The sequence below is a fragment of the Pleurodeles waltl genome, chromosome 12 (assembly GCF_031143425.1).
Source record: "Pleurodeles waltl isolate 20211129_DDA chromosome 12, aPleWal1.hap1.20221129, whole genome shotgun sequence".
NCBI lineage: Eukaryota > Metazoa > Chordata > Amphibia > Caudata > Salamandridae > Pleurodeles > Pleurodeles waltl.
The window spans coordinates 686,163,099-686,176,175 of record NC_090451.1 but is presented as its reverse complement, the minus strand read 5'-3'; the positions used below and the strand labels follow the sequence as shown (position 1 = coordinate 686,176,175).

Below are 13,077 nucleotides of genomic sequence, written 5' to 3'. Positions count from 1 at the left end.
AACAACTTACCAGGTTTTTTTTCGGTCCATAAACGCTTTGCATTATGTGACTTGTAGTAGGTGGCTGAAAAGCCTGCATCGACTGAAAGTGTCCTGGGTGGACCTCTGGGCAGCCATAAGGAGTGGAGTTGATTTGCATAGAAGAGACATACGCTCACAATAAAACACACACATTTTATTCACATATGAGAAACGCTTGGCATTGTATTCTGATCACAACAATATTCCCAAAAAGATGACAGTTATTAGAAATAGAACTTTGAAATTGACCATTTCATAAATAGACTTTTAGCCAGTTGCAGGAGCATTCTGGGACTTGTAGTTTTTTCGTTTACAGGCCTGGCTTGGAAATCCCAGCCGCAAAAAGATGTTGCCTAAAAATCCAAAATAGGCTGTAGTGTCAGGCATGCACTGGGGGCACTTGGTCTGTCTTTTGTAAAAGGAGGCCTCAGATTCAAAAACCAATGGCGCCCCATTTCAGCACCAGATAGAAAGGAAGGCCGCTTGTCTGTGTTTTAGGTGTATTGGGCCTGGTACCTGGTAGAGGGGTCCTGGGAAGCCCTGCCTACCCGGACCTGGCTCAGAGGAGGGGACAAGCCCCGTGCCTGTCCCGCCCCATCAGCATCTTGGCTATAAAGCCGCCATCTTGGGGGCTGTCAGGTTTCCTGCCCCCTGGTAGATTTCTCAGTGGGAGCTGTCAGTCAGGCGAGCTGTCAGGTGCGCGAGGAGCTCCCGCCATGAACCCTTTACTCCTCACAGGGTGAGTCGGGACACTTCCCACTTACAAAACTGCAGTTAGTAATAACTGTTTATTTAAATGAAGATTCACAGATATATATATTTTTTTTTGTGGGGGGGGGTTCATCCTTTTTTGTAACTAGAAGTGAAAACTGTTTCAACACCACGGATAAGGGTTGTTTAAGTTGCACTTGGAAGTGTGGGCGGTGGAAGAAACGAGATTTTGGTGGTGTAAAGTTAAGGCCACGTCGCCCCTTCTGCCCCTCCGCATTTTCGTTTTTACCTAATAGAAGGTGCATTACGGGACTGATAACTTTTCTGTAATTTTAGGAGCAGACTGACATCCATGTGAGAATAAAACTGAATTTATACTAACATAATACTTCAGAAATGCTACTGCTGGCCACATTATGGGACGTGGTACACCTAAAACGAATGCACTGGTAACTACAAGTTACACTACAGGTTGAGACCATTGCTCAATTTTTAAACGCGTGTTTTTATTCATCGCTGCCTCATTTTTGCACACACACATTCATAGAACGAGGCTGATACAGATTGCCATATATTCAGGCCTTGGTTTCGTTTATCATTGTGGTGCATTCTGGGACATGTATTTTGATAAAGTTCGCCTTAACATTTTTAATCGTTCCAGAAAACGATGATTTGGGACAGGGAGGTCTGACGGGAAGAGCTGTATCCTCGTAACATGCAGTCATGTGGTAAACGTACCACTTATATCTGGATTACGCCCCCCTTGTTTTTTTTTCTTCCAACATTAGATTTAGCCGGCATTGATATGTGCGGACAAACTTTAATGTGTGAAAACGGCGTACGTCGATGAGAAGTTGTGCATACAAGTCTGTGTCTGTAGTACGGGTGGCTTAGCTAACCATGAGCCATGATTTCTGGTGCAAAATGAATATAACGTTATATGGCTTACCTTCGAGGAGCTGTGTGCATAATGTTAATAGCACGCGTTTTACTTTAAAGTTTCGGAGGCGCTTTTCCTGCTGCTATTCTGATGTTCGATTCCTTAATATTCATTCTTAGGAAGCGAAATATAAATGCTAATAACACTAATTATAATTGTTTCTTAGTTTTTATCGTATTTTATTGGAGTGAAACCACTTTATGAATGAGATCAACCAGTGAGTTAAAGGGTGAAGGCCTCTGTTCGCCTCCTCCTCGTTATTTGGATTAATAGGTCTCCTCTGCATCCTACTTCAAGCGAGGGCTGGCTGTGCGCGCTCCGCCGCAAATAAAGCCCCTCTTTAGTGAACGCACGTGTCACTTAGGTGAGCTGACACTAGGGAGTGCGCACACCCCTGGGTGAGCGCTCAGTGTAGCAGACTCGCTCCGGGTATGGGCTCGCTTCTAAGCTTTTTAGATGTAAGCTAGCCTCAGAAACCTCGAGATCAGGGCCGGGCCTCCATTAATCCCCTCACTACCACTCCCACACAGTGCCCCTCACGTTTCCATAGCCTCTCTGACTCGGTGACCTGGGGTCACTTGGTACCCTGGCTCTCACGAGTGAACACAAGCATCACTAGGTGATGGCTCACTACTGAGCCTAGCTCCCGGAGGCACGCCTCGTTGGTAACGTAACATGGGCCTGCATTTGTAAAGTGCTTAGACACCTGACGAGGCCTCAGTTGCGAGTTTAGGCTATTTTCGGGGGTTGCATGGTGGACTGTAATGGGTCCTATGTGGCTACACCCCTAGCAACTTTCCCGGGTCAATAAATGATAAATGTCCCTTAACAGATTTGTTTACTGGAATCCTGGGATTTGTAGTCTTTGTAATCCTTTATGAAAACCGTCCAAAAAGTCCCAGAATTCCAAAGTAAAAATCCTGGTCTGGAGCAGAACATCGCGCATGCACCTGGGAAACTTGGCAGCTATGTCAGCAGTGTGTTTGAATTTGTACTTCAAGAGCAAGAGTGGTGTGTTACTGTGTGTTTAATGCTGCGCATTTGTGTACCTCAGGAGAGGGGGTGGTTGAGCAGTAGGGGCTGGTGTGTGGGTGAGGGGGGGTGTCTGCAAGTTGTCCTCGGTGGGAGATGCTTGGTGTCGTGTGCGTGGCAGCGATGGCTGTGTGCACTGTCTTCACGGAGCCTGGAAGACGGAGAGCTCCCTCCACACACGGGGGTGATTTGTGGTCCTTCTTGTGTCCTCCCTGAACCCCCAGGTGAGGGCTCACTTGCGCAGGCACCCGTGGGCACCAGTCTTCTTTCAGGGAAGATTTCCAGTGAGCCCGGCCACCTCCTGGTGTTTTTAGGATTCTTATATGCAAACCGACCGAACTGAAACACTGTCTAAATTACAAAGTGATATTTAAGAGCAATTTTTTTTCTTGTTGCCAAGTAGTCTATTCATGGCTTCAGTGCCAATCTCTTATATTTGACAGTAAATGTTCCCATGTCTTGTGCAGATAGGAGTTCCTTTTGCGTCATGTTATGTTTTTTTTCTTTAGTTTACGGTGTTTTACGTACTTTAGGAGGGGCTGTAGTTGTGTGATATACCTCAGTTTAGCTGTGCAGGTTTCAGATAAGTCTTGGTGTTTTTAATGCAGGTGGTTAGTCGGTCGTCTCTACAGTATCAACACTGGCTCTGGTGCCTGTTTCTGAGGTCACTTCAGGGTGGCGACTGGGATTTACCTTGCGTGAGTGAGGTTATGTAGGGTGAAGCAGCAGGCTGGGTTAAGGTGGTGCCTTGTAGACTGGGCTTCCTGTTTGCCCTACATTGATTTTCCATCTTCATAGACCTATTGTGCATACAATGTGTCGTGGAGGGTGGGCACAGTGGCACATATCCAGTAGGGTTATATGTTCACCAAGAGTAGATTGTCTCCACCTCGCGAGTGCACGGTTTGAGACAGAGGCCACTGTCCTGTGTAGTAATTCCTGGCCAGTCACCATTGGGTTTAAAGGCTCATCTGACATCTTGCTGCAGTCACCCCGAATGAACACGTGTTTTTCTTTTCTTGCAGAGTTGCATTGCTCTGGGCAGTCCTGCCATCTGCAGTGATGTCTGCCACCTTTCCAGCCGGTAGGTGTCACTGCAAGACTGGCAGCCATTTTGCTTAAACCCTAACCTGGGCTAATATTTTGCCTGCCTTTATTGCACAACTAGGGTATGGGATGGGGCAGGACGTGCAACACGATGACTGAGTTAGCTCAAGAGGATTCATTTATTTACTGGTAATTCCAAGGCTACTCAAACCTTACACTGAGGTGGGCCCCACTTTAGGTTTTGGCCCCCGCTGCCTACTTAAGAGAAAAATGAACTTTCAGCTCCATGTCTTCTGCACCACCCACACTCTGAAACCACTTGAGTCAACCACCTGAGCAACCCAGTAGTGCACGAGGGGTGGGAGTAAGGACTGGGGGAGGAAATATAATCTGAGTTATGGGATTATTGGTAATTTAAATATTGCCTTCTCGTCACTTCCTCGGCCCGTTCCCTAATTCATGAAGACTTACCAATGAGACACACAACAAGCATCAATCACCCACAGAGGTAGCAAATCAGAAAGGGCAGTCCAGACTCAAAGGAGGAAGTACAGAACCTCAAAGACCCAAATGCAGTGTCACAGCAAGCAATAGAAGCTGTCCAAAAGGTACAACTGGTGGCCCACAGGACACAGAAGAGAGGATGCACGAAAATAGCGATAGCCAGCGGGCACTGAAGAAACCGAGGCTAAAGGCAAAATCACATACACAGAACCAACAAGGCGTCAAAAGAGCCAAAATATACCAAAAGGCAGCATCATGAAGACACTCAAGAAGAGCATGCATCGTCCACCCAAAATCGAGAGCCTATGGAACAATAGCTAAAGATTACCTTCAGGGGAACCAGAACACTAACCTCAAAGCTCTGATCAGACAGACCTAGGTCCTCAAAGTAAGCTCCACTCAAAGCATCCTTAAGAGTCCTGGGGGATGGCCACAAACTCAATACACCACACTGGTGCACACAGCTGCCCAAGCTGGGAGAAGCCAGAAGCTGGGATACCGCTGAGCAGCAGACAAGGCGATGCCTGAGCCCAGAGGAACCACCAGCGTAAAAAACCTAAAAGCCCAAGGTGAGCACCTGGCATGCCACTGAAGGGGATAAGCCCAGAAAGAGGCAGAGATATACAGGAGACACCAAGTCAGGCCCATCAGAGCACAGGTGGGACCAGGAAGGTGCAGGATCTTCAGACTTTGCTCAAACAGGGCTGAGAAACGCCAGAGATGCAAGCAGGGCAGCACCCAGCCTCAGTCCAATACCCAGCTGAGTGCACAGACCGCAGTGCAGAACCTGACACGAAAAGAGCTGAGGGAAACCCTAAAGCCCAACAAAACCTGCAACTGTATGCAAAGCAAGCTCAGAAGGTGACCTCCCACCATTACCAGGGACCCAAAGAGCTTGAGTGAGGTTCCCACCCCCAACGCAGTGCAGAGTAGGAAAAAACATGCCTGCCAGAGCGTTGGGGACAGCTCAGTGACGAACCAAGTGAAGAAGCAAATGTAGGCTCGGTCAACTAGGTCTTAGCGGAGACTGTGCCAGGGCACGCACCCCACAAGCCCCATGCCCAGCAGACACATAGGTGGTGGGGGAAGATCAGGCTACTCCCAGATCAAGGAGGGCAACCTCAATCCAAGCTCATTAGGGATGTAAGGATGGGCAGGCAGAACTAGGAGCACACAGCTCCCCAACACCCCTAGCCAGGAGCCATGGCTATAAAGCAGACAAGGAAAGTGTTCACATCTCACTACTCCTGCAATCAAATGACCACCAGTGAAGGAGGGTCCAGCGCCCCACAATGAGTGGTAGCATCTCCAAATGCAAGGTCAGGGATGAGTAAGTGTGATGGAGGTAGTCAGTGGTTGGGAATGATGCACGCACACAGCGGACAGTGAATAATTGACACCAGGGTCACGAGCCGCAGTTTTTCCTGTGTGCCCTGTGCTGCCATGTGTGGTATCCCTGAACACGAAGGGAGTCCTGTCTTGATTCCAATTTATGGCTCTTTTAACCACCCAGTACGTTTCCTGTTTGTTTCTCACTCTTGCAGTAAAGTTACGATCCCTGATTTCTCCCTTTGCCACTGTTTTACTTTGTACTACTGCCTTTTTCACTTATCAACTTTTCTATCATGGTTTTGGCAAAAATGAATGCCAGTGCCCACCACCTGCACAAATTAAGCAGTGCATGTACCCTGAAGTTTCTATTAATCTGGCCATTGCCTGGTTTAATCGACGAAATCCTGATCGGTGGCTACGAAGCTTTGCCTCAGTCCTTTCCAGCAATCTTGTGCTGTCTTGGGTCATTGGTACGATAGCTGTGGGTTAACCAGCCCCCTGCAGACTTTCTTGGTCTGTCACAATCCCAGCGTCCATACTTAGTATCATTGGCTTGGGGAATAGCACTATGATGCGGGGGATTTGTGTGTGTCGGGGGGGAGGGGGGTTGTTGGGGCTTGCAAAGCCAATGGTTGCTATTGGGAAGGGAGTTGATGTCTGGGCAGCGGGGATTGCACTGTCCCTTGTAGTCTATTACGGATGGAGCTGGTGGGGTGTGGGTGGAAACGTATTCGACCGCGGATGTACCCAAGTGCTGAATCCTCTGCATCAGGAAGGGTCTGCCGTACTTACTGTTGCAGCTACCAATGCGCTAAACACTTTCTTCTCTCCAACCAAGGGGCGTCGCGGATGGAGTGCCGTCCCCGGGCCTTCTGGGTTTGGATAAACAAGGACTTCTTAGGCTCGAACCAGTGGCAGATTCAAGTTGTGGGTAAGTATTCCAGGAAGGGAGTGGGGGGGGAGAAAGGCGAGAGTTTCCGCTTTCCGGGGGGTGATCTCAAAACATTTGTAAAAACTGGAGGTGTCTCGTGAAAATTGAGATAGTTGAGCCTTTCCGGTGGAGGTAGAGATGGGTTGACTCTTGCACGCTCAGCAGGTTTACTGGACACTCGGACACTGCTAGGATTTTGCTCTCCTGGGATCCTTTCAGGTAGGATGATTTGGCTTAAACTCCTCGGCCAGGACGATTTTGCTGGCTTTAGAGCTTTGACAAGCTTTTGCTAGTCTCTCCCGCTCATCTATGAATTGGTTGACTGCCTGGCTAACAAATTCCCTGATCTGCCAGGTAAGGTTCAACCCCTCCTTGCATACTGAGCCCTTGACTCCCTTTCAAAATGTAATTCTTTTCTCTCATCCCAAACACTTGTCCCCTCAACCTGTGGGAAAGCACCTGCCAAGCTTCTCCTGCTCTCATTGGCTGAGGGTATGATTTTTGAAATTGGTGCAACTTTTGAATGGCCCCTGACAGCTTGTCAGTTAACACAATCTGATTATGGGCGGTCTCTTATTGCAGTTTTTTTTTTTTTTTTTTTTTTTGCTGCAATTTAAGAGTGAAGCTCTGCAGTGTAATTCTTGTGGTGGGCAAAACCCTGTGTTACGCCAAGGCATAAGTAGTGTAGATCCAGAGAAGGCTTGTGCATACGCAGCATGGACGTAGGTGCACTGATGACCAGTGTAGGAAGCTGGCCCAGTGTGTGGTGGGCACCTATGGTGCTAAATCTTAGTCTGGGTCCAAGCAAACCCCTATTTGTGAGTTAGTGTCTAGACCGCCGGGGCTCGCTGTGGTGAGCAGCCAAGACTAATCTAGAAGGCATGTGAAGCACTTGAAATACCACAGCAGTCACACAGTACCTTAACTCAAAAGTTACTGCTGATATAAAGGTACTTTATTATAGGCACACCAAACTAGACTGCCATTGGTAAGCTTCCCTCTGTAAGTACTAACACAACAAATATAAACACATAAGTAATTGGGAAAAGCATAGATTAGCAATGACCCTATAGGGGGGGCAAACCATTAAAAGCTTCAGAAAAGTAGCTGTTAAAGATTGTCCCGGTCATCCTTCTAGTGAAGGTTAATCACCTTAATCAGCGGATTACTGAAGTCCAATGTAAAGTACATTTTAATCTTTGATTCTGTCTTTAGTGACCAATTCTGGTTGTGGGACTGTGCAAAACAGCAAACCTTTCATGAATGAGGAGGTTTGCAAGAGGGATTTTGTGTTGTCTGCATCCTTTGAGCGTTTGGAAGGACTCACAAAGTTGGTTGCCACAAATTGAATAGTAAAGGTTGAGATCCAAATGTCTTGATCTGGATTGCCTGTTCAAGTTAGTACCAGCTCTGCTGTATTGTTAAGTATGCACTTAACAGAAACTGCAACTATATTGAGGTGGAAAGAAGTCAATCATTACTTTGTATAATTTACTCATTTTTGCAGATGACTCTCGAAGGCCCTACACTGTCACAAGCGTTATTGCATCTCAGTGCGGATTCACCATCACAAGAGACTTGGATGACAACGTGGAAATCCGGATCTCTTACTTTGCCTGCCCTGTCAAGTCCTCAGTAAGTAACTGCTACAGACTGGTTTTAGCCAAGCTGGCCGCGGAGTGGAGCCCAGTTTCCCATACAGCGTCCTTATGGGCAGTCACGGCGAAAAGCTTGAATACTGTCAGCACACTATTTGACAAAGTTATGGGTTATGAGTCAGATCACATCAGAGTACGGGCATGGGGAGCAGGCAATAGAGATTTGTGTGCTGACAGGTTTCAAATAATCCTTCGGTCTTCGCTGGTGTGTCTGCCCCAGTATGAGATGAGGGGACCTTAGCCTTGCAGGCTCAATAACTCTAAGGACAAGAGGATGGGGCCGGAAGCTGAGGTCCCACGTATAATGGGATCAATGCCGTGATCTTGGCAATGCACAATACTATAATTTTTTTTCTTTTTTTCATATTCATTGGTAGGAAAACCCTGAAACTTAAAATTATCAAAATAGCATTGCCTGCTTAGTAAAAAGACAATAAAAATGACAATGTTAATTACTGAGAGCCTGATTTTCAAAGGTAAACTTACACTTTTATATATGCTTATGATTGTTTGCAATTCACAAAGGTATGCTACTAGTAGTATATTTACAACTGCAGAGTCACCGCACATAAAAAGATAGGACAGGCATACATTGGTCAAACTTGGTCTGACATGAAGCTGAACAAAATTAATCAACAAATTGTCAACTTGCATGAAAGCCGGCCAGGACAAAGTGTAATGTGCTGCATGAGAAATTGAGTGACCGGTCAGGCTGAATTCAGGTCTGATTCTTTCTAAAGATGTTAACTTCCTAAGACCTAGGACTGTTTACTAGATAGGGCAGTCAGTGGAAGCAATCAAGAGATATATTGGGAAACTAAATGGGCCAATAAATTAACAAGCTAGAAAACTTCACGCAGTGTATTAACCAGGTACCACAGGAGCTGAAATGTGAATCCTTGAGGCGTAGAATTTGGATTTTTCCCATTTTGACCTGTATGTAATTCACGGATAAAGCACCTGTCAGTGCTCTAAAAGGATGTAGGAGACCAGTGGCAGTGTAATAAATCAAGAGAACATAGCATAATGAATAGCTTTGATGCACTGGCAATCTAGCAGGGGGTTGTGTGAAGTATTGCCAGGGAAGTGTTAGTCAATTAAGATCTTTAAAACAATAAGGCACTGAGATACATTCCTGGTGCATCCTCGAATGAGGGCTAATCTTGGTGCATTTCTGGTTTGGTACATTCACAACTGCCCCCTACCCAGAGTACAGTTTTCATATGCAATGAACAAGGCATGTTATTGCCATCTAAAAGGCTCACTATGTCAAATCTTCATTATCCAATACAAACAATGCCTTAAATATTCTGTTAGTCTGTTGCCACTCTTTGCCCGAAAACAAAGATCATTGCTGTTTGTTCCTTGTGTTTCCAATGTACATCCTTTTTTTGAGGGGAAAATTCTGCCATTTTGCTTAACTATCTGAATTCCTGGGTTGTATCGGCATCATTTCTTTAAGGTTAATTAGTGCAAACTTCTCTACCTGGGCTTGTCTGAATCTTTCTGATTCAGAATATCACCGTACAACTGGTCAGCAAGCTGTAGATTTGAGAATGTACCCAGGGAAGAGTTAACCTTCATTGGATTCATGATGAACAAACACCTTGTTTTAATGCACAGCATCTTCTATGGACCTGAAAAATTACGGCTTACTGAAATTTTCACTTGCTATACTTAAGTGAAAAGTTTGCATTACACCTATAGGGTACTATTTCTAGTGTGTTTCCTTTAAAAAATAAATAAAAAAATAAAAAAAACCTTGCCCAGGTGGGTGTGCTCGCCGCTACCTGGGGCCCTAGCTCTGGAACGTCCTTTCCCTACCTATCAAAAGCACAGACTTAGTGTTGAGAATGGCTGTCAAAGCTCATCTTTTCTCTTAACTGTATCATAATTGTTTTTAAAAAATTATATTGGTTTTAGTGCTCCTTTAGTGGCATGATGTCCATGTTGTGGAACAAGCACTCCACAAATAGAAACTCTGCCAACATGGCCTTTTCATTTTGAGAAGTGCCCTTGTTCCCAGTTCATCCAACACGTGTTATCAGTTTCCGGTGATCGGGGGATGAATGAAGACTTCTTAATTTGTCATCTGAGGGGTTTGAGAAAGGGATATTCTGCAGTATTATGTAGCTGACCAACATTCTGTCCTATTGTCACTCCTAAGAGTGCCCACAACACAGTGGTGTAGGGTACCTGGTCTAAAAAGCATATGCCACCCCTACCCACCCAGGGCAAGTGTAATCATTCAAAGTATCCACACAGGACGAGGAGTCATTTAACCATAAATCATATGGTCATCTTGAACATTAAGATCACCTCTCCAATCTTGGCACTTTTCTTGACTCGTGAAGTTAAAATGGTCTACAGATAACTTTGCAATTGCCTTATGTCCATGGTCTATGCTAATGACCAGTGCTGATTCCACTACTTGCATTATCCTACTGTTGATGCAAGCAGTCCCCAGTTAGTGCAAGTAAGGTATTTTGGCGCACATGTAATCTTACTGAATGGGAGAGGCAACGACTAGGGTGAAACTGACCGAATTGAGGACTTCATCCAATCGAATAACACTAATCTTTGTTGCTTACCTTACCCAAGTACTGGTCCAGTTTAACCCTCCGGTCACCTGAATTTCAATTTACGGTCACCAAATCCTACCCTGTTTCCTTTAGACTGCATCTGAACAACATCTGTGCACGATGCTCTTCTGGAAATGGAGTAGCCATCATTGTTCTAAAATATTAATCGTCAACCTTACGGATGTTAATTTAATTTCTTCAAAGATGTGGAGGACCATGAAAGCTTATCAACTAGTACCACAAAATTGATATGACTACCTTCACTGTAGAGGCTCTGGAATACTAAGCAAAAACTTACTTCCTGCCAAATGACATAATCTGGATATTGGATCAGCATTTTGGTTACAAGCTAATTTTGCAGGATCTTCAACTGTATTTAGACTATGCTGATACATAGTCTGTCACATAAGACTATATAGGCACAAGAGCACATATACGCCTAAACCGGTCTTCTCCTGGAGTTAAGATTTAGTAGATCACTTTTGTATAATCTTGGACTGAAGTGGTAGTAATGAAGCTACCCTGTTGCACTTTTCGCTGTCAACTGACTACCTTGAAGAGCTTATATTACGCAGTCTCCCTCTTACTCGGGGCTACTAAGAAATTGACTGGTACTTTGTAAGTGCAGAAAGAGGCACCCTTCCTGTTCATCTCTGCCCCCAACTTCTGTGCTGCTTAGTGTACAGCCGGTGGATTTGGAATTCAAGTGGTCCATTCATCACAATGTGGGTTGTAGATCAACCCTACTTAAACCAAGCTTGTGCCATAAAAAAATCTCAGTTCTACACATAGAACTCCTGTATTCTTTTTGACAAGAAGAGCAAACATGGTCAACCAACTGAAATTTGCAGAGACGAGTTGACCATGATCATAATGGCACTTTTCCTACATAGTTTCATAGATAATAATGCCTCTCCAATAGTTGGGTAGACAGCCGCTGTTCACTATTGCCAGGGAACGTCATCTCGTTCGCCCCGCCTTGAATATCCTGTGGGACTATCATTCTAGGCAGCCTGTAGTGGATACCTTGCAGTCAACAATCCTAAAAGACAAACCTATTGTACTTCCACATTAAAGGCTGGTAATATTCTTGTGGACTCATCTTCAACTCGTCTAAGAAAAAATCTCAGAATGTGGCTACATGATCTAATTTGCTTCAGGAATGAGCCCCTCGTTCATACCCTGTATATGTGCCAATACTAACTGCTTTACATCCTGTTTCTAATTTTACATGAAGGTTGTATTGTAGCGTGACAAACGTATTTGGTATAATGCTTAGAATTCTGCTCTATTATTCATCTCTATGTAAATCTATCTTCTTCCCACAAACTATCAACCTGCCTGCTCAGTCACCCAAAGTTTTTAATTGACAATGCTTGCCTTTAAAGGCACCCCCTTTCAACTTGATACAGCCCCTTTCAACGTAGAACTGGGCAGAGGGTAAGAGTTACCAGCAGAAGTTGAGGAAAGACTGGGTCATTGGGGGGTGAGGGAAGGGGGGAAAAGAGCAGGGATCCCAAGCTTATTTTGCAACCTTTTAAAAGTTGCAGCCAGGCCATTCCTACTTCCCAGTATTCTGCATTGGTGTGGACTTTCGGGGGAGGGTAGTTTGGGGAAGAGTCCCCATGCAAATGAAATCATTCACTCTAAAAATGAGGGCTGGACCTTCCAAATGGGAATATCCGGATGGGCAAGGGATGCTCAAAGGTCACAAAAAGGGGCACAAGACTGATACTGGTCTTGGTGGTGGCAACAGTTCCTGGTGTGAAGGTGGGAGTAGATCTACACCACCCCCCCCCCCCCCCCCCCCCCAAAGGTTTATGACCAAAACTAGTATGGTTTAGGTTTCAAATGCACAAAATAGAATAAACATTGTCATTTGGATTATATCTCAAGGCATATGGCACCATTGCTTTGCAGTAATTGACATGACATGCAGATCAGATGAAAGGACTCTGGTGTCCGAACCAAATGAGGATGACCTGAGAAATGACTGAGTGACCTGACATTGAATGACTGTTGCTAGTCTTGTGCTCATTAACAGACCTCCCAACCCCTAAACATGCCTGTATTGCTCTTTCTGCTCCATGCAGGATGATTCAAAGTTCAACATCTCCCTCCAGTTCTTGGTGTCCTTTCCTTCTGGGGTTGTTTCTTACGACATTGTGATGAATTGCCTTCTTCCTGTACCATGGAGTCCCCGTGAGATGATCTGTGAGGAAAACTATGTTGAGGTGAGTATTGGACCTAGCCTGTCTGCTTCCTGGGAGAAGTTACTTGGAGGCTTTTCTGTGTAGTAATTATTGCCCACTGACTGAC

General features: G+C 45.3%; 1 protein-coding gene across 1 annotated transcript in view; it reads left to right on the top strand.

Moving 5' to 3' along the window:
* The first annotated feature begins 678 nt into the window (after positions 1 to 678).
* Positions 679 to 13,077, top strand: part of LOC138267264 (uncharacterized) — a 54,382-nt gene continuing 41,983 nt past the window's right edge. Inside the window, exons 1-5 of the mRNA XM_069216122.1 lie at positions 679 to 760; positions 3,730 to 3,788; positions 6,426 to 6,518; positions 8,026 to 8,153; positions 12,852 to 12,992. Of these exons, the coding sequence (XP_069072223.1) occupies positions 738 to 760; positions 3,730 to 3,788; positions 6,426 to 6,518; positions 8,026 to 8,153; positions 12,852 to 12,992 (444 nt within the window). The 5' untranslated portion in view covers positions 679 to 737. The remainder of the gene's footprint in view (positions 761 to 3,729; positions 3,789 to 6,425; positions 6,519 to 8,025; positions 8,154 to 12,851; positions 12,993 to 13,077) is intronic.